Genomic DNA, 20182 nt, shown 5'->3' with positions numbered 1-20182 from the left:
TCTGCGGGCCCCTAAAAACATGGTGAACCCCACGCATTGTGCCATCTGTGCCTGCTGGAGAAATCAGCCCCGTCTATAGAGATACAATTTTTTGAAAACAAGAAATTGTCAAAGTACGGGCAGAGTTGCCCGGGGGTGACCCCACTGCTTCTCATAAAGGGGTTTCTATTGGACTGTTCCTTGTGCCTCGGCTCGGGGAGCACAGGCCTTGTTTGGGAGGCCCCAAGGCAGGCTATGGCCACAAGTACGCTGGGGCAGTGGGTGTAGCAGGAAGAAGGATTCAGGGGCCACTTTACAATTCTGCCCAGAGCCCTAATTCTCAGCATGTGGGGAGAAAATAACCAGATTACATGACATCAGAATCCTTCTGGGACTTCCCTCGTGGTGCAGTGGTTAAGAATCCGTCTGCCAGTGCAGGGGATACGGGTTCGAGCCCTGGTCTGGGAAGATCCCACATGCCACAGAGTAACTAACTAAGCCCGTGCGCCACAACGACTGAGCCACGCACCTAAGCCCGTGCTCCACAACAAGAGAAGCCACCGCAATGAGAAGCCCGCGCACCGCAACGAAGAGTAGCCCCCGCTCGCCGCAACTACAGAAAGCCCGTGTTCAGCAACGAAGACCCGACGCAGCCAAAAATAAATAAATTAAATCAAATTAAAAATAAAAAAGAATCCTTCTGGTAGGGAAGCCTGCTTCAAACTCCCACAACCCCTAAGACTCAACAAAGTCCACACTCTGGTAAAAAAAAAAAGCAGGTCCTGAGCTGGCTGCTCTCCACCTCTAGGGACAATCAAGAATGCAATCTGAGGGGTCTCTGCTCCCCACCCCAGCCCACCCGTGACCTCGCAGCCCAGGGAAGTGCCCCTATCCCCTTGCACACTGCTCAACCCCAGTGTTTAGTGGTTTGGGTCAGGAGTGTCAGTTTTTATTTATAGAGGAGTGTGGACTCAGTGTTGATTAACTTATTATATTGGATTGGCCAAAAAGTTCGTCCGGATTTTTCCATAAGATGGCACGGAAAACCCGAACGAACTTTTTGGCCAAGCCGATAGTAAATGTCTCCCGATTGCTGTGCATCATGAAAGTAATACCGTGTAATACTCAGTGAGTTGCATTCTTACCCACCATCCCAGAAGCCAAATGCCCAGTAGTTCAGCCCATCTGTACTGCAGTAAGACATCCTGGGGCATTGTACAACCCCAAAGACCCTTCTGCTGCATCTCTCTAAAGCACGGCTTACAAATACCCTATCAGATCACTTATATGTGGAATCTCAAATATGACACAAGTGAACTTATCTACAAAACAGAAACAGACTCACAGGCATAGAGAACAGCCTTGTGGTTGCCAAGGGGGAGGGGGTGGGGGAGGGATGGATTGGGAGTTTGGGGTTAGCAGATGCAAACTAGTATATATAGAATGGATAAACAAGGTCCTACTGTAGAGCACAGGGAACTATATTCAGTATCCTGTGATAAACCATAACGGAAAAGAATACGAAAAAGAATGTGTAAGTGAATCACTTTGCTGTACAGCAGAAATAAACGTAACATTATAAAATCAGCTATACTTCAATAAAATAAGTTTAAAAAAAAATAAAGCATGTCGTACACCTGAAACTAACACAACATTGTAAATCAACTATACCCCAATAAAATTTTTTTAAATACAGCATGTCTTAGGTAACATTAACATTTAACATTTTAAAACAATATCTGAATTCTTTGAAAGCTGGCCTATCCCACAGATGAACATTAGATCATCCAAACAGCCTGTCTCCAACATGCCAAAGAGCAGGATGGTTATTTATTATATAACCAGTACTGTACCTTGCTGAATACTAAACTATCTCAGCTCCCCACGTTTCGTGAAGGCAGAGAACAATCTTTTTCATAAGACCCGAAGTCAGAACTCGGTAAGTACCTGCCTCCTGCTAGAGCCCACAGGAGTCTATGGATTAGGGCTTAGATTCAGGCAAAGGAGAAGCACCTTCTCTCTGCAAGAAGACCTGGCTCAGGGGGCTCTCTGGAGGCACCAGCTCCAAGGGACGGTGGCCTTCAGCATCCCTGGCCTGGGTGTCTGCTCCAAAGTCCATGAGCAGGCAGGCCAGCTCGCCACTGGACGCCCTGGCCACCGCGTGCAGAGGGGAATCCAGCCCCCGGCCTTGGTTCACGCTCGCTCCTAAACAGTCACGAGAACGACAGAGTCAGAGTCAGCAGAGTGCAAGCGCCCCCTTCTCAAAGCACTGCACCTCAAAATTCCCTAACAAAAGGGCGTCCATAGCAGGCACAGTAGTTCTCCTGAGAAAACAGGAGACGACTTGATTCCATTGAATAATATGGAGAAAATGCCACTTGACAGTGTGACTGAACGTACCACGGGAGCTCTGTGACATATGAGGTTGGAAAGCTTGCCTTTGAGCACTCCACACAGGTGTGACACATGCAGGAAGAATCCTGGTGGCATGAAAGCTGCACATTCATTATTAACGGAGCCCAAATATTAGCCGGTACAGGCCGGAGGTGAGGCTAGATGGTGAAATCTCACCTATGGCGATTATCCACATTTACACGCCGAGCAACTGCCGTGAGGTTTAAACCAGAGACTTGGGACCCTGTGATGTGGACTGTGAAGGGCAATCCATTATGGCAGCATTGCCTAGATTGGGGTGGCCAATCCCAAGATCACGGGGAAGGGGGCAAAGCCCTCCTCTTCGGGGATAAGGTAGAATTCGAGGACCACCCCCACCCAGTTCCATCCTTACACTCTCAGCAAATCCCTACCCCAGTCCAGATGCTGGTTCCCGCTGTGATGTGTGGGGACATAGGACTTTGCCTGGGCTGCTGTCCCTCTAGTAAAATGGGAATCTATGTCCAGTCAACAAATGTTAACTGAATTGTTCTTGTATTGGTCTTGGCTTTGTGAGGGGTGGCAAACATGGCCCTTTCCTGACTAGGAGCTTAAAATCCACGTAGGGTAATAGAAGAAAGAGAGGGAGAGAAGGAGAGAGAGAACCACTCTCCTAATTCATGGTAATGGCTGTCAAGTGAGTAGAAGGCAATGGGAACCGTAAGAGCATTCAGTGCAGGGCAAGATTACTGGGTTTTTAAAGAATAACCAGGACTCAAATAATTAAAGAGGTGTTGAAGTGGTATCCCAAGTGTTGAAGAAGGGGCTGGATAACAGCAGGAAGGTGAAAAAGAATGATGCGACCTACGACTTTTCAAAAATATAATATTTACAATGGACTAAAACTGGGGCAAGTTCTATTTCCAAATCAAAGAGAACCGGTGAAGGCGGCCCCAAACCTGAAGATTCAGCCCTAATCCAGCAGCTGTGCAAGTTACTCAGGGCCTAATAGTATCAATGGCCAGACGGAGGGAGGAGAAACTAATAATCACTGAGGACCATCCTGGGAGATGTCATCATCATTATCATTACTATTCTCATTACAAGTGAGAGAACTGAAGTTGAAACAGTTTAAACTAATTCCCCGCAGAAACACAGTCAATATGAACTCCGATCCCGTGCGACTCCATTGCCCGCGCTCTTTCCTCTGCTACAATAGAAAGAGCTTTCAGAGACCTTTAATTTGTTTTTCATTTACTTTCCTTGTTATGTTTTGCTTTTGGTTTTACCTGATTCCAGAAGCTTCTTGGCACAGGCCACCTGCAGGTTTTCACAAGCCAAATATAACGGTGTGCCCAGGTGGCTGATGTTATGGTCAACGTCGCCCCCATGAGCCACAAGAGACTCAATGCACTCCACGTGGCCTGCAGCCCAAAGAGGGAGAAAACAGTTACAGCACAAATTCTCGTAGCTAGGGAAACACCACCTCGCCCATGTTTTGTGTGCTTAAATTTTCCAACAACTTCTCCAGCAACCAAAAGCTATTTCCTCTATTTAGACTAGGGAATGATCTTCAACACTGTCACCAGTTAATGGGTTGATTATAAGATGGCATCTGTAGCTCTGGGTGGAACTCCACTTGAGTTTACCAGCCACGGTAAACAACGAGCAGCCAGCCACCTTTTTCAATTGTTGGTGGCTCTGTAATCAGTCTGATTACCGAAATCAAAGTGAGCGCTGAGGAGAGATATGAAACAACAGGGACTAAAGGTGGACCTGGAGAAGAAGGCACAGAGCGGACGGTGGAACAGGGAAGGAAAGTTACAGCCTCACCAAGGGCAGGCCCTGGGACAAACAGGCCACGGTGGGCACAGGCGAGGCTTAGAAGAAGGTGCGAAATCCAACGTGAGTGAGGCCCAGTGTGGCCAACTAGGTTTGGTGAAAGCGGAATCACTCTTCCTTGGTCTAGGACATCATACTTGAAACATTGCTCCTTTGCATTTATCTTGTTATACCATTTTAGCTCTATGTGTCCAGTGAATATGATAACATGTCTCCTCGTGAAGAAATGCCAGTGCTTTGGGAGATAATTATAAAACGGGTGGATCCAGTCAAATGGGGCTGCTGTAAAGATAAGGGGAAGCTATTTTGTGAAGCCACTGCGGAAACAGCCCTCGGGGCAAGGTACGGTCATCATGATGTCAAGGAGGAGGAGAAATATCAGAGAAAAGCAAAACTTACAATTTTACTTTTTGTCCCAGAGTTAAGAATAGCAGGAAAACCGTGACTTTACGAAAAGAATTATCCCGGATGAATAAGTTCTGGGGATCTAATGTACAGCATGGTGACTACAGTTAATAATATATATACTGGGCTTCCCTGGTGGCGCAGTGGTTGGGAGTCCGCCTGCCGATGCAGGGGACACGGGTTCACGGGTTCGTGCCCCGGTCTGGGAAGATCCCGCATGCCGCGGAGCAGCTGGGCCCGTGAGCCATGGCCACTGAGCCTGCGCGTCCGGAGCCTGTGCTCGGCAACGGGAGAGGCCACAACAGTGAGAGGCCCGCATACAGCAAAAAATAATAATAATAATAAAATAATAATAATATATATACTGTATATACTGTACTTTAAATTTGCTACAGGAATAGATCTTAAATGTTCTCACCACAAAAAAAGGTAACTATATGAGGCAATGGATGTGTTAATTAACTTGACTACGGTTATCCTTTCACAATGTATACGTATATCAAGTTATCACACTGTACACCTTAAATATATACAATCTTATTTGTCAATTATACCTCAACAAACATGGGGATGGGGAGACTTACCCCAAACCGTATATAACATCTTATATTTCCAAAAATTGAAAGTTTGTTTCACTTAGCAAACTTAGGTGGCCCTGAGACAATATTCTTTAAGGCCTTAAAACAGAAGACTATAATTTGTTTTATAAAATGACTTGACTTTACGGGGTCATGGGTTCAACAACACATTCCACACATTCTGATGGATAGTCTATTATGTGCCAGGCCCTGTTCCGGAAACACAGCAGTGAACAATATTCCAAATGTTCTAAAAGGGTTCTTCTCAAACTTACTTGCATCATAAATCACCTGGAGGGCTTGTTAAACAAAGCACAGATGGCTGGACCCCACCCCCAAAGTTACTGATTCACTGGGTCTGGAATGGGGCCCAAGAATCTGCATTTGCGTGCCAGGTCAGGCTGACGCTTCTGGTCCCAGGATCCACACATTGAGAACAACTTCTCCATATACCTCCTTTTCCCTCGTCCCTTCCACAACAAGATGTCCCTTGGAGGAGGGGGTGGAAAACTTAAATTCTCAGCAGATTTACCTCTCTTAGCAGCTTCGTGCATGGGGGACGCCAGATCACTCTCAGGGTGGGGACTGGCTCCATGCTGCAGAAGCAAATTCACGCAGTCCAGGCTGCCGCTGACACAAGCATTGAACAAGGGAGTATGCCAGTCTGTAGTAACACCATTCACCTAGAAAGAAAAGCTCCAGCGTGAAGGCGGGCAGTGGGGTGTCCTGGATTCAGACCTAAGCTCCACCATTTTCAAGCTATTATTTCACTTGTCTGAGCCTTAAATTCCACAGCTACAAAATGGGGACAAAAAATAACAGATTCCCCAAGGTTGTTGTGAAAAACCGGATGAGGTATAGAATGTAATGCCAAGAACGTTCCCAGACCAGGGATTGAACCCGTGCCCCCTGCAGCGGGAGTGCGCAGTCCTAACCACTGGACGGCCAGGAAATTCCCACTAATCACCTTATTGTAAACATGCCATCCTAGACCCATCCCACACCAATCCAATTTCCCCACAGAAGTTAGAGTAACCTTTTAAAATTGTTAATGTATTATTTTTTTTTAATTTAAAAATATCACTTTCGGGACTTCCCTGGTGACACAGTGGTTGGGGGTCCACCTGCCGATGCAGGGGACATGGGTTCGATCTCTGGTCCGGGAAGATCTCACATGCTGCGGAGCAACTAAGCCCATGCGCCACAGCTACTGAGCCTGCACTCTAGAGCCCGCGAGCCACAACTACTGAGCCCGTAAGCCACAACTACTGAGCCCGTGTGGCACAACTACTGAAGTCCACGCGCCTAGAGCCCGTGCTCCACAGCAACAGAAGCCACCACAATGAGAAGCTCGCGCACCGCAACAAAGAGTAGCCCCCGCTCGCCACAACTAGAGAAAGCCCATGCACAGCAACGAAGACCCAACACAGCCAAAAATAAATTAATAAATAAATTTAAAAACATCACTTTCATCCAAATATAGAGTGAACACAAGCCAAAGATTTTATTCAGCTCATTCATTAATGAGGGAACCAGTAAAATGGCAAGGATGGCTAAAAGGAGAATTTATATAGTCAGTCAATGCAATGCTGAAATAAATTTGCTAATAGATACAAAACTGGTTAATATCCTATAGGGCCATAAAACTATAATCGTTGGGCTATCTTTTCTAACACTGGAAATCAGACTGAAACTTACAAGTTAACATCTAACTTCACAGTGTTTGGGCTATAATTGAATGGCAAAGAGCAAAGGCAAATGCACATGCACTTTCCTCTAGCAAGGAATTCTTTGGTGAACCTGTTAAACGATGATACTGTGAAGACAGGGACGTCATTCTCAGGCCCTATTTCCACGCAAGGCCAGAACTAGTGATGCATGAAAGATGTCCAGGGTGCAAAGTTTAAGGAGACACTCGCTCCCAGGGTTACAAAAGTGCTGAACGACCCTGCGAGTGAGCAGAGTTTAGAGTTTGCACCCCAGGCTCCTTTCTCGCCTCTGCTTAGTCCTGGGCCTGTTTCCAAGTTTGGGGTAAGTTTTCTTAAGCAAAATATAAACCTCTTGATGCACTCATCTATGGCTCTCAGCTGCTCTCACGACAAAGCCCATTTTCTTGGCCTGGTCGGCAAGCTTGTTTGTGTTCTGACCCCTCTCACCTGCTCTACTCTGCTGCCATAAGGAATTATTTTTTTCAGTTTTTTAAAAATTTATTTATTTTATATATTTTTGGCTGTGTTGGGTCTTCGTTGCTGCGCGGGCTTTCTCTAGTTGCAGCGAGCGGGGGCTACTCTTCGTTGCGGTGCACAGGCTTCTCATTGCGGTGGCTTCTCTAGTGGCGGAGTACGGGCTATAGGCGCGCGGGCTCAGTAGTTGTGGCTCGCAGGCTCTAGAGCGCAGGCTCAGTAGTTGTGCACATGGGCTTAGTTGCTCCGCGGCATGTGCGATCTTCCCGGACCAGGGCTCGAACCCGTGTCCCCTGCATTGGCAGGCGGATTCTTAACCACTGCACCACCAGGGAGGTCTCTAAGGAATGATTTGAAGGAACGATTTGAAGCCCCCACTTTCACTTCTAGGCCTTTGCGTTTGTTGTTCACAGGGGGTGGGAAGTCCATCATTTCCCCCAACCCCCTGTTGAGCTGACTAACTCCAACAGGTCCTTTAGGTTTCAACTGTAACGTCATTTCCTGTAGGAAGCATCTTTTGACTCCCCCTCTCCATCAGAAATAAATGGGTTAGGAACACTTCTACGTGTTCCCAACAATCCCCTTACTATTAATACTTATTACATTGTAGTGGTTTGCAAAATATGGCCACAGATTCTCTGCCCAGGATGCATATCCCTTTGCAGAGTGGCTTAGTAACTCCTCCCATCCCAAGACGGAGACTATATCTTTTCAATCCTTGAATCTGGGCTTGCCCACATGAATTGCTTTGGTCAATGGGACAGTTAACAAGTGTGACGCAAAGCAGAGAGTTTGCCCTCTGTTGCTGCTCTTGGAATCCCTGCTACCATGTGAACAGGCCCGGGTCGCCTGCTAAAGGATGAGAGACCACGTAGAGATTTTCTGTCTCTCCAGACCTCCCAGCCATCCCAGCCAAGGTCATCATGAAGTAGCCTGCCCCAGCCCATCTATCAGCTAGCCTGAAATGCCTCAGTAAGCCCAGCTGAGGTTAGCTGAAGCAGCCAGACCAGACGAGCTGTCCAGAGAACACAAGGAACTGTGAGATCAATGGCTACTGTCTTAAGTCATTAAGTCAGGGCGGTTTGTTACACAGAAGAAACTCACAGATAAAAACAGCTATTGTAATTGCCTGCTGTGGCTGAGATACTATGCGTTAAACAAACTCATTTCCTCTCTCTTGGGCGCAGAGGCATACTACACTTGCCCTCCTCCCTGGCAGTTAGACATGGCCTGAATTCTGGCCAATGGGATACGAGCAAAAGTGACATATGTCACTGCCAAGACTGGCCCTTAAAAAGCTTCCATTCACAACCCTCCGTGTCGTTTCCCCTTCTAGCCATCTAGCATGCAGCACACGTGGGAGCCACTTGTTGAAGACAGTGGGGCAACAGGATGAAAGGAGCCTGCGTCCTTGAATCACCCTCGGAAAACAGCCACCCAACTGGGAACACCCACACTGGATTCTGAGTTGAACAAGAAATAAACTTTTATTATATGAGGCTACTGAGATTTCAGGGTTTATCTTTTGAAGCAGTTAGTGTTACATGCCGCCATTTACCTGTTTATCTGGTCGTCTCCTCATTTAGTTTAGAAGTTCCTGAAAATCTTTATCTAGAGTTAGGCACATAATAAATGCTCAGTACAGACTGGTTGAGAAAAGATGAGAAACCCATACAGAATTTCCTGATCAGATTTTCCCATCACTCCTGAGCAAGAGGGTACTTAAGTTAATGGAAGATCTACTGGTCCCTGCTTTCAAATGCAATGATTTCGTATCTTCCTTCTCTAGAATCTCATTATGTCATCCCGATTCCCATTCTCCAAATAATAATCACATGTCTTATCCCTCTCAGTCCTCACAATACCACAAAATATGCTACATAATTTTTTTTTGTATTTTCCCTGTTTGTTTTTTTTCTCATATATAGACTCTAAAGCTTACAGGCTAAGTAACCTGTCCAAGTTTCCAATGTTAGTAAATGGTACAGATGGTCTGGAACCATTATTCAGGTCTTATGGAGACAAACGTTATGTGTTTTCTACAATATGTCACTACCTTCCAGCCACAGAAATGAAGGCAGAAATCTAACAGTTATTTATTAATAGTGACAGTCAAAGAAAATGATAGATAGTCAGACCATGACTTTCTAGCTAAAAATGCAGTATTTCATCTACCACTAAAGTAAATAAGCTTAATAGACATAATACTTTTGAAAAAGAAAAACCTTCATATTTCAAATCAGGCTAATCAAAAACGCTAGAAAGTATTCAGAAGGGATAGAAATCGTCATTTTTCAGTCATGGTGTCTAAGGTGTGATTTGAGCTGCACTTACCTGAGCTCCATGCTTTAATAAAATGTTTGCACAGGAGGGATGACCTCCAAGACAGGCTTCATGGAGCGGGGACACACGATCTGCCGTGACGAGGTTCACGAGCCACCCCTGGAGGAGGGGAAATGGGCAGAGTAAGGGATGCAAAGCAACAGTTCTGTAGGATTGGGTTTCAGTCATGAAGTCAGTACAAGACAATTCTTTTAAAAGTTGACCTGGCTCACCTATGATAAACCATAATGGAAAAGAAGATTAAAAAAAGAATGTATATATATATATATATATATATATATATATATATATATATATATAAATATATATATATATAACTGAATCACTTTGCTGTACAGCAGAAATTAACAAACACATTATAAATCAATTATACATCAATTTAAAAATTTACAAAAATAGTTAATCTGGCTCATAAAAAAGAATGAAATAATGCCATTTGCAGCAACATGGATGGACCCAGAGATTAGCATACTAAGCAAAGTAAGTCAGACAGAGAAAGAAATACCATACGAAACCACTTATATATGGAATATAAAATAGGATACAAATGGACTTATCTACGAAACAGAAACAGACTCAGAGAACTATTACAGACTTGTGGCTGCCAAGGGGGAGGGGACTGAGGAAGGGATGGATTGGGAGTTTGGGACTAATAGATGCAAACTATTATATATAGGATGGATAAACAACAAGGTTCTACTGTAGAGCACAGGGAACTATATTCAATATCCTGTGATAAACCATAATGGAAAAGAACATATAAAAGAATGTATATATATGTGTAACTGAATCACTTTGCTGTATAGCAGAAATTAACACAATGCTGTAAATCAACTATACCTCAATTAAAAAATAAAATTAAAATAAAAAAATAAAACCCCAACAACTTAAAAAAAAAAGTTAACCTGGCTCAAAATCTGACAGTACACTAAGGTGTTGACAGTGATGTAAAAAAAGAAACAAAAAAAGGAAGCATCATACTGCTGGCGGGGGTGTAAAATTATACAAGCACTCAGGATAACAGTTTGACAGTATCTATTAGAGTTGATGACACACATACCTATGACCTAGCCATGTGACTCTTAGGTGTACACACTCAAGACTGACTTTCAACTTGCTCTCACTCTCTCTTGTCCTCTCACTTATTGGCTCATTGTTTTGATGAGGGCCATGACAAGGAACTTAGGGCAGTCTCCAGGCAACAGCCAGCCAGGAATTGAAGCTTTTAGTCAAAAAACCCAGAAGGGGGCTTCCCCGGTGGCGCAGTGGTTGAGAATCCAATGCAGGGGACACGGGTTCGATCCCTGGTCCAGGAAGATCCCACATGCCGTGGAGCAACTAAGCTCGTGTGCCACAACTACTGAGACTGTGCTCTAGAGCCCGTGAGCCACAACTACTGAGCTCGCGTGCCGCAACTACTGAAGCGCACGTGCCGCAACTACTGAAGCCCACGCGCCTAGAGCCCGTGCTCCACAATGAGAGAAGCCACTGCAATGAGAAGCCCGCGCACCACAACAAAGAGGAGCCCCCGCTCGCCACAACTAGAGAAAGCCCGCGCGCAGCACCGAAGACCCAACACAGCCAAAAATAAATAAATAAATAAAATAAATTTTTAAAAAAAGATAAAAGAAAAAGGGCAGTTTCTAGTGTGTGTTTAAAAAACCCAGAAGGAACTGAATCTTGCCAACAGCCATGTAAGAGAATTTGGACTGAGGTCCATCCTTAGTCAAGCCTCAAGATGCCTGAAGTTCTGGTCCACACTCTTATAACTGCAGATTCATAAGTGTCCCTGACCCAGCTAAACTGTGTCTAGATTCCTGACCCATAGACACTGGGAACCAATACATGTCTGTTACATTAAGCCGCTAAGTTCGGGATTTCTTATATACCTACAGGTATATATAAGAAATACGTATACGTATTTCTTATATACGTACAGGTATATATGAGCGCACTCCAATAGCCCTGGACTAACACAGGCCAAAGCATTAGGTGAACCTCCACAGACTGAGAGGCAGAAAGTCCCGAGGCTGAGGAGCAATTACCTTCTCACTCTAGCACGCTAGGGCTGAAGAAGCAAGAAAGTGTCTGAAAGGCCCTGGGATTCTTCATCCTCTGGGAAAATGTGCTCTCCAGGAGATGGATCACGAGCCCAACCCAAGCCAAACATCAAAGAGCTCCAGGAGAGGCTCCACAGACGCCCCCCGATCTTGGACCATATCATCTATCCCTAACAGGAAGAAATCAGGTACAATAAAAGTTCTTTTCCTTAGGCCATGTCAATTAAGAGCACGGATAGTTTAATTAACATCTTGGTAATATATTATACCTTTTCTTCCCAGAAGAGTTTAAATTTGCCTAAAATCATTCCAATAAATTACTTCACTCACCATCATTCCTAACATACATTCTTCTACTTCCGTGGACATGTACAAGTCAGCCCCCTAGTCATGCTGTCCTTTGGACTTCTACCCTCTGACTGGCAAGCTCGTGCATTTTGAGATACACCTGGACATACACCTGAGTCTACAGGATCTCAAACGCAGAGCCTTTTTAGGTGGGTGTGCAAAGGGGTTCTGGGAGACTCAAAATCATCTGCTTAAAAATTAAAATTCCAATATCCTTTATACTACTTTGTCATCCCAGCTCTGCTGTTTGCAGGGAGGGATAGGACTGTATCTTCCCTTCCTTCATAACCTCAAAGTCCATCTGTATTCAGTAAATGCTTCCTGACCCTCTGACTCGAGAAGAATTCGAGTTACAGCATTTATTCCCTTCACAAGCACTGCCCATGGACTTCACAGTGTGGCATCTGCTGTCTTATTATTGTCATTATTATTTTATTACAGGCATCCCCTCAAAGATCTGTTCTCAAATCCTTTTTTTCCCCACTCTCAATGTTCTATATTTGTCCAATCTCTTCCCCACACACTGCTAGAGGACACAAGAAATTCACAGCAAAATGTTAACTGCATTTTTCGCTGTGCAACAGATCCTGAGCTGAAAGAAGGCTGTCCTTTAAAGGAATTCTTTATTGTGTTCTGTTAACTGCAGTCACCACTGCTATTTCTAAATCATCATTTAGGTGCTTATACATAAATCCAGGTAAATGAAAATGTAAAAGAGGAATTATTCACAGTACAAAAGTGTTCACCACTCATTACACATTCACATTACAACGAAGTTCCTTTAAATTAAGTTTCCCTTTGCAAACTGCGGACTGTATTTATAGGTACAAGTATGACTTTAAATGAACGGTGGCATTTTGTTTGAATTATTGACCAGGCTGAATCATATACTATTATAAGGCAAATTCTAACCCATTACTTCAGAGAGGGTCCAGTCTACAGTGGGTTCTCAGTTAAAAAAATGAATAGCTTGTCTTTAATTGTTCTACCATCACTTGTCTGTCCCCTAGTCTCAGCCTATATTCAGAAGCTCTTTCTGATGGGTCCTTGGGGTTGTATAATATCAGGGCACCCATGGGTGACACAGTGCTTAGTACCTGGCAACTTTCTGTCCCAGCCCCAAATCATATGCCTACCCAGGTTGAACCAACTGACTACAAGAAACTGAGGCTTTATCCTTTGTCCTTCCCACAGTTATCACTTCCTTCTCTACACTCAGCAGAAAAGAAAATCTTGAACACCTATGGTACTCACGTTCATCAGAACACATCACTTCCTTCCTACTTTACCAAGGTCAAAGCCATCTGATGTGAGAACTTTCTACATTCCCTTTCTCCCCACACCTAAAATCTCTCTGCATTCCTCCAGTCTTCTTTTCTCCCATTGCTCCTTTCTTTGAAGAAGAAATACATGAGTGCAGTCCAATAGCCCATGACTGCACCCGGGCCCCCCCAGCTCCCGCCAGACCCGTGACATTCCTTCATCCACCTTCTCACATGCGTCCCCTGCTCTCTCGAGATACACTTTCTTTTTGCTTTCAAAGTCTCCCCATCCCTCAGTCCTGACCATCGGCCAAGCATCCATCCATGTGCTTCTTCCCTTTGCTGCCCCCTCCTTTTTTTTTTTTTTTTTTGAAAATAGTCTATCCCCATCGTCTCTACTTTTACCCCTTCTCTCATTTTCTACCAACACAATCCTGCTGATACTGCTTTTAAAGACCATCTGTGACTTCCGGAAAGCAGTTTGCACTGCTCTGTCCCCCACCTCCTTCCACCTCTAAATTTGCCACATGTTCATCCTGACCTCGTGAAACCTCTGCCCTGGCTTCTAAAACAGAGTTCTACCTGGAATTATCTCCGACCTCTGACCGCCTTTTTTTCTGTCTCTTTCACTAACTCTGTCCTTTTCATCCTTACATCTCCTAATGCAGGCATTTCCTCCAGGATTTGCCCTCAAATCCTTTTCTTTTTCTCTCATATATTATACATGGCTTTCAAATTTAAATCTCGGGACTTCCCTGGTGGCGCAGTGGTTAAGAATCCGCCTGCCAATGCAGGGGACACGGGTTCGAGCCCTGGTCTGGGAAGATCCCACATGCTGCGGAGCAACTAATCCCGTGTGCCACAACTACTGAAGCCCGCGCACCTAGAGCCCACGTTCTGCAACAAGAGAAGCCACCACGATGAGAAGCCCATGCACTGCAACAAAGACCCAATGCAGCCATAAATAAATAAATAAATGTATTTATTTTTAAAAATAAAAAGTCTAAATCTCCACCCCCAGTACATGTTTCTAATTCCCTGCTAAGACATAACCACCCAGAGACCCAGCTCACCACATAAATTCAGCCTTTGCCAACCAAGCTCCCCTGAAAGGAGCTCCTTGTCTTGCCAGACCTGATTCTCTGAGTGGCGCCACTATCATCGTTTCATACCTAGGATTGAGACCTCAGAGAGAGGATAGCAGAGTGATTCCCGAGTTCAAGTGCTGGTACCATCACCTAACAAGCAGTGTGACCTTGCGCCAGCTACTTGCCTCTTGAAGCCTCAATTTCCATCTGTAAAATGGGGACAATTTCACCTACCCTACAGATTGTTATGAAGACTAAAAAATGATGTATGCAAAATGCTTAGCGCTCGGTCACTTCTAGGCAGTTATTATCTGAGATTTCTTTTCATTCTTTATTACTTAGCCTTCAATGAGCTGCCACATCCTAAAGGTCTGATGTTTCAGAATGCTCAGGATCTTTCCTAGTATCCACACCCTGAGAGCGGCTTAGCTCTTTAAAGATTGCAGGGAGCAGCATAAAACGTTTTATTCAAGAAACAGAAAAGCCAGTCCTTACCCGCTGCATGCAGTGGGACTCTACTGGGAAGGTTTATAGGGTTGTGCATTCAAATCTCCAGGGGAGCTTTAAAAAAAAAAAGGCCAGATACCCAGGCTGCATCTCAGAGCAACTGCAGTACCATCAAAGGTAGTTGACAGAGATGCAAAGGTAATTAAATAGAAAAAGGTTAGAGTTTTTAGCAACGGTGCCAGAACAAAGGGACATCAATATACAACAAAAACATGAATCTTGACCAACACCTCACACCTTGTACAAAATTGAACAAAATGGATTATAGACATAAATGTAAAATTAGAAAACTTTTAGAAGAAAATATTTGTGACCTTGGCCATATGTGGTCTTTTTTCCTGGCCTCTCTATTCTGTTTCATTCATCTATCTTATCTTCATTATCACCTGGTCTTGATTTTAGTAAGTTCTTATATTTTTGTCCCTCCCAGAATGACATACAAATGGAATCATATACTGTATAAAATATGAGTATGGCTTGCTTCGCTTAGAATGAAGAATGTCTTTGAGATTCATTAAAAAAAAAAAAGGTAGTTGAATTCAGGCGTCAGCATTTTTAGGAACCCCTACCCAATCCCAGCCCAAGGGGATCCTAATGGGCACCAAATTAAGGGCACAAGATGCCCAAAGGATGCCTTAATTGCTTCCTGCTGGCCTAACAAATCGTCATTGCTTTTTAAAAAATAAATTACTATTGAAGTGCAACAGATATAAAGAAAGGTTCATAAATCCTTAATGTAAACCTCAGTGAATTAACACAAAGAAAATCTATCTGCGTAATCACTGTACAGCTAAAGGGAGAAAGGAAAAAAATTACCAGAAACCTATGTATGTCCTACCCGAATTACTACCCACCTCTCATTGGCAAAGGCATATAGAATACTAACATCACAGAATCGTTTTCCTTGGTTTTGAACGTTATATTAATTGAACCGTGAAGTATGTATTTTTGTGTTTGCTCAGCTACTTTCACTTACCTGTTTTTTCAGATTCATCCATTTTCATTGCTGTATAGGGTTCCACTGAGTAATATACCAAAATATATGTATCCGTCTTACTTTTGATGAACACTTAGGTTGTTTTCAAGGTGTTTTTTTTTTTGCTGTTATGAATAAGGCTGCAATGAATATACCTGTACGTGTCTTTTGATGAACACGTGTATACATATCTGTTGCATATAAACCTAGAAATGAAACTGCGGGGTTGTAGCATAGAGATATTTTTAGCTTTAGTAGATATTCCTTAACAATTTCCCAAAGTGGTTTATACAAATTTATACTCCCACCAGCAATGTACGATAGTTCCAGTTGCTCCACACTCTTGCTGACACTTGGTGTTTTCTGTCTTTCCAAATTTAATCCTTCTCATGGGAGGAACTGGTAATATAATTTCTTATTCATAATTTAAATTACTCCAATTACTATTAGCACAGGTTGATATATTTACTGAACATCTGAATATCCTCTTTTATGAAATACCAGTCCAAGTCTTTTGCTGATTTTTCTGTTAGGTTGCCAATCTTTTTTGTATTGATTTTAGGCTAAGAATATGAGTTCTTTGTGAGATATATATATAGCACAAATATTTTCTCATGTGTGGCTTGACTCATTGCTTTCAAAAATACTACCTTTGATGAACAAGCCCTTAACTTTAATCAAATCCAACCTATCAGTCTTTTTGTTCCTTTCCACATACTCTTTTTTTTTTTAAGAAGATGTTGGGGGTAGGAGTTTATTAATTAATTTATTTATTTTTGCTGTGTTCGGTCTTCATTTCTGTGCCAGGGCCTTCTCTAGTTGTGGCAAGCAGGGGCCACTCTTCATCGCGGTGTGTGGGCCCGTCACTATCGCGGCCTCTCTTGTTGCGGAGCACAGGCTCCAGACGCGCAGGCTCAGTAGTTGTGGCTCACGGGTCTAGTTGCTCCGCGGCATGTGGGATCTTCCTGGACCAGGGCTCTAACCCGTGTCCCCTGCATCGGCAGGCAGATTCTCAATGGCCTTTTTTAAAAAAATTTCTCGGCTTCCCTGGTGGCGCAGTGGTTAAGAATCTGTCTGCCATTGCAGGGGACACGGGTTCAAGCCCTGGTCTGGGAAGGTCCCACATGCCGCAGAGCAACTAAGCCCGTGCGCCACAACTACTGAGCCTGCGTGCCTGGAGCCCATGCTCCGCAACAAGAGAAGCCACCGCAAGGAGAAGCCCACGCACCGCAACGAAGAGTAGCCCCCGCTCGCCGCAACTAGAGAAAGCCTGTGCACAGCAATGAAGACCCAATGCAGCTAGAAATAAGTAAAATAAATAAATTTATTTTTAAAAAAATCCCTGAACGTACTGGTCCTACAGGAGCTTAAAAAATACCAATGCATGAAGCCTGCCCTAGGCTAAATCAGAATATCTACAGTGAAGCCCAGGCATTGTTATTTTTTTTTAAATCTCACATTATTTTAATGTGAAGTCTCGGTAAAGAATAATTAGCTACAGTTTCAGTTTCTCCCTTCTTGGACCAAGTGAGAATTATTTTTTGTAATTTTCTTTTCTCTTTGTTATAGCCGTTTGAATGTTTGGTCTTACTCGCCTTACTAAAATATGTTTGTTTAGTTTAGCAGGAGCGTTTTTCAGTATGCTTTGACTACCTGAAGTGCTATGTAGATTGTAATAAGAAAACAGATACTCCTCATTTATGAGGAGTAACTGGAGCAGGTAATTTACACAATGTCACCTTAGTTAATTCTCTCAAACTCATACAAGGTAACATAATAGATTGAATTTTTGGTCTCAATTCTTCACTCTCCTGTAGTAGTGTAATACGTTCACACCCTTGCCATGACCTCATAGTTGACAAAACGTATCAATACTTCCTTGATCCTTGAATTTGGACATGGTCATCTGACTTGCTCTGACCAATGGGGTGTTAGCAGATGTGACATAAGCAGAGGAAGTATTCTTTCATGGTTGAGCTTGCCCTGCTATGCTTCAGCCTTTTGCCACGAGGAGAAAATTCCTCAGGTAGCTACTGGTGAAATAAGGATGGGAGGCATGTGCAGCAGAGCTGTACCCAACCCACAGCTTGGAGCCAAGCTCAGTCCAGATCAGCTGATCCAAAGTCTCATTAGAAAGAAATAAATGTTAATTGTATTATGCCACTGAGTTTGGGGTGTTTTGTTACACAGCAAGATCTGACTAATACAGGTAGGTATTGGCTCACTCATTTTATAAAGGCAGAAATTGAGGTTCCAAGAAAATAACTTGCTTAAATAATGCAAAAGAGCTTAGATAAAGACGTGATTCCAGCTGATATTCAGTAAACACGAAAATACTAAACATAAATGAATATCAGTCCAATTTAATAAGTCATATATAAAAGCTGCAATGATCATTTTTCACTCTATCAAAAAAAGGTAAATGTTTCATTTTATCTGAGAAGCAGCTTAGCTTCATTTAGCTAGAGTTACGTGTTACTATCTGTATTTCTATTTATAAGAGGCTGCTGCTACCAAAAACAGCTTAAGATAGTGGCTTAGAGTAGTCTGAAAATCGTCTTTAGAAACTGTTTTCTCATGGGAGGATTTCTTAGTCTATATAGGTCCGTGAAATTGGAATTTTTTCAAAGCACATTTCCACGAACTACCACCTGAAATTTATCATGTCTTTTGATTGTGAATTTAGATCACAGACCACAGTAGTAACAGCAGTATATAGGACTATCACAGAGAGGAATCTCAGATATTTTTAATTGCAGTATGAATATTGCAGATATCTAAACTATCTCAAAATATACATTCATCCTACTTAGAAATTACGGTAGTAATTAGAATCACCACTAAATCTTCTTATTGAATGCATTAATAAAGAAGTTCATATATTACAATGTCACACATTTGTTTATAGAGTTCCTCTATATTGTGTTTTATGCATTTAAAACATTAGTCTGAGAAGGGGTCCATAGGCTTTGCCAGACTGTCAAAGGGGTCCGTGAACGGGCCAAGAGCGTCTAACCTAAAAGGTCCATATTGTCTCTTCAGAGAACAAAACACTATGAATAAAAACTTCACTGGAATTTTGAATGGCGATTGAAACCGCTTTCTTAAAAGCGCCTTTGCTTAAATTCCCAATAATTTCAAACCATCAAAACTCAAATTAATGTGTACTTGAAATGACACCCAAGGAGCAGAGACACTAATATGAAACTGGGCAGAGCCATTTCTACTGGAGATTCAACAGAACTGAACAAGTCTTTGAAATTATACAATGTCGGTTTTTTTGGGTTTTTTTTTTTTTTTTTTTTGCGGTACACGGGCCTCTCACTGTTGTGGTCTCTCCCGTTGCGGAGCACAGGCTCCGGACGCGCAGGCTCAGCAGCCATGGCTCACGGGCCCAGCCGCTCCGCGGCATGTGGGATCCTCCCGGACCGGGGCACGAACACGTGTCCCCTGCATCGGCAGGCGGACTCTCAACCACTGCGCCACCAGGGAAGCCCGATGTCATATTTTAAAAGACATTTTCAAGCATTTATTTTACATGAGAGGTTTTCAACCTCTTTCAGCACTACTGACGTTCAGGGCTGGATAATTTTTTAATGTGGAGAGCGGCCCTGTGCAGTGTCAGATGTTTAATTACTTCCTTAGTCTCTAGCTACTAGATGCAATATCACCACCACCCCACCTCATCCCTGCTCCTGCTTCCAGTCGTGACAACCCAAAATGTCTCCAGACATTGTCAAATATCCCCTTTGGGGCAAAACTGCCCCAGCTGAAAACCACTTTTTACATGATAATTTTCAAGAACATAGTCTATTGAATAAAGTGACAGCAACTTGAATGCACTAATTTGCCCGCTATTCATTCAATAGATATTTAGTATAGAATCTATTCTGTGCGTAGAATTGTACCATACTCTACTATTATGCCAGCCTGTAAATAAAGAAGGACAGGATTCATCTCCTTCTGCTAAAGAGGAAATTTATATCTTAATATCTGACTGTGATGTCTTTTTCTCAATGTGGTGAGCAGTAGAACGTGCTTAGTATTCACCTTTTTTTTTGGCGGTACACGGGCCTCTCACTGTTGTGGCCTCTCCCGTTGCGGAGCACAGGCTCCGGACGCGCAGGCTCAGCGGCCACGGCTCACGGGCCCAGCCGCTCCGTGACATGTGGGATCCTCCCGGACCGGGGCACAAACCCGTGTCCCCTGCATCGGCAGGCAGACTCTCAACCACTGTG

At 43.5% G+C, this 20182-nt stretch overlaps 1 protein-coding gene across 3 annotated transcripts in view; it reads right to left on the bottom strand.

Annotated features, from left to right (window-relative positions):
• The window catches only part of ASB9 (ankyrin repeat and SOCS box containing 9), a 252397-nt gene that overhangs the window by 223775 nt on the left and 8440 nt on the right, over positions 1-20182 (bottom strand). Inside the window, exons 3-6 of one of the 3 annotated variants that reach the window (XM_067722535.1) lie at positions 9695-9802; positions 5710-5860; positions 3642-3776; positions 1927-2184 (exon numbers count right to left, since the gene is read on the bottom strand). In XM_067722535.1, coding sequence (XP_067578636.1) covers positions 1961-2184; positions 3642-3776; positions 5710-5860; positions 9695-9802 — 618 coding nt within the window. In that variant the 3' untranslated portion in view covers positions 1927-1960. The remainder of the gene's footprint in view (positions 1-1926; positions 2185-3641; positions 3777-5709; positions 5861-9694; positions 9803-20182) is intronic. The other 2 variants (XM_067722533.1, XM_067722536.1) reach the window with 2 other exon arrangements.

The sequence above is a fragment of the Pseudorca crassidens genome, chromosome X (assembly GCF_039906515.1).
Source record: "Pseudorca crassidens isolate mPseCra1 chromosome X, mPseCra1.hap1, whole genome shotgun sequence".
Taxonomy (NCBI): Eukaryota; Metazoa; Chordata; class Mammalia; order Artiodactyla; family Delphinidae; genus Pseudorca; species Pseudorca crassidens.
The sequence above is the reverse complement of the archived record's forward strand: the minus strand, read 5'-3'. Positions and strand labels throughout refer to the sequence as shown.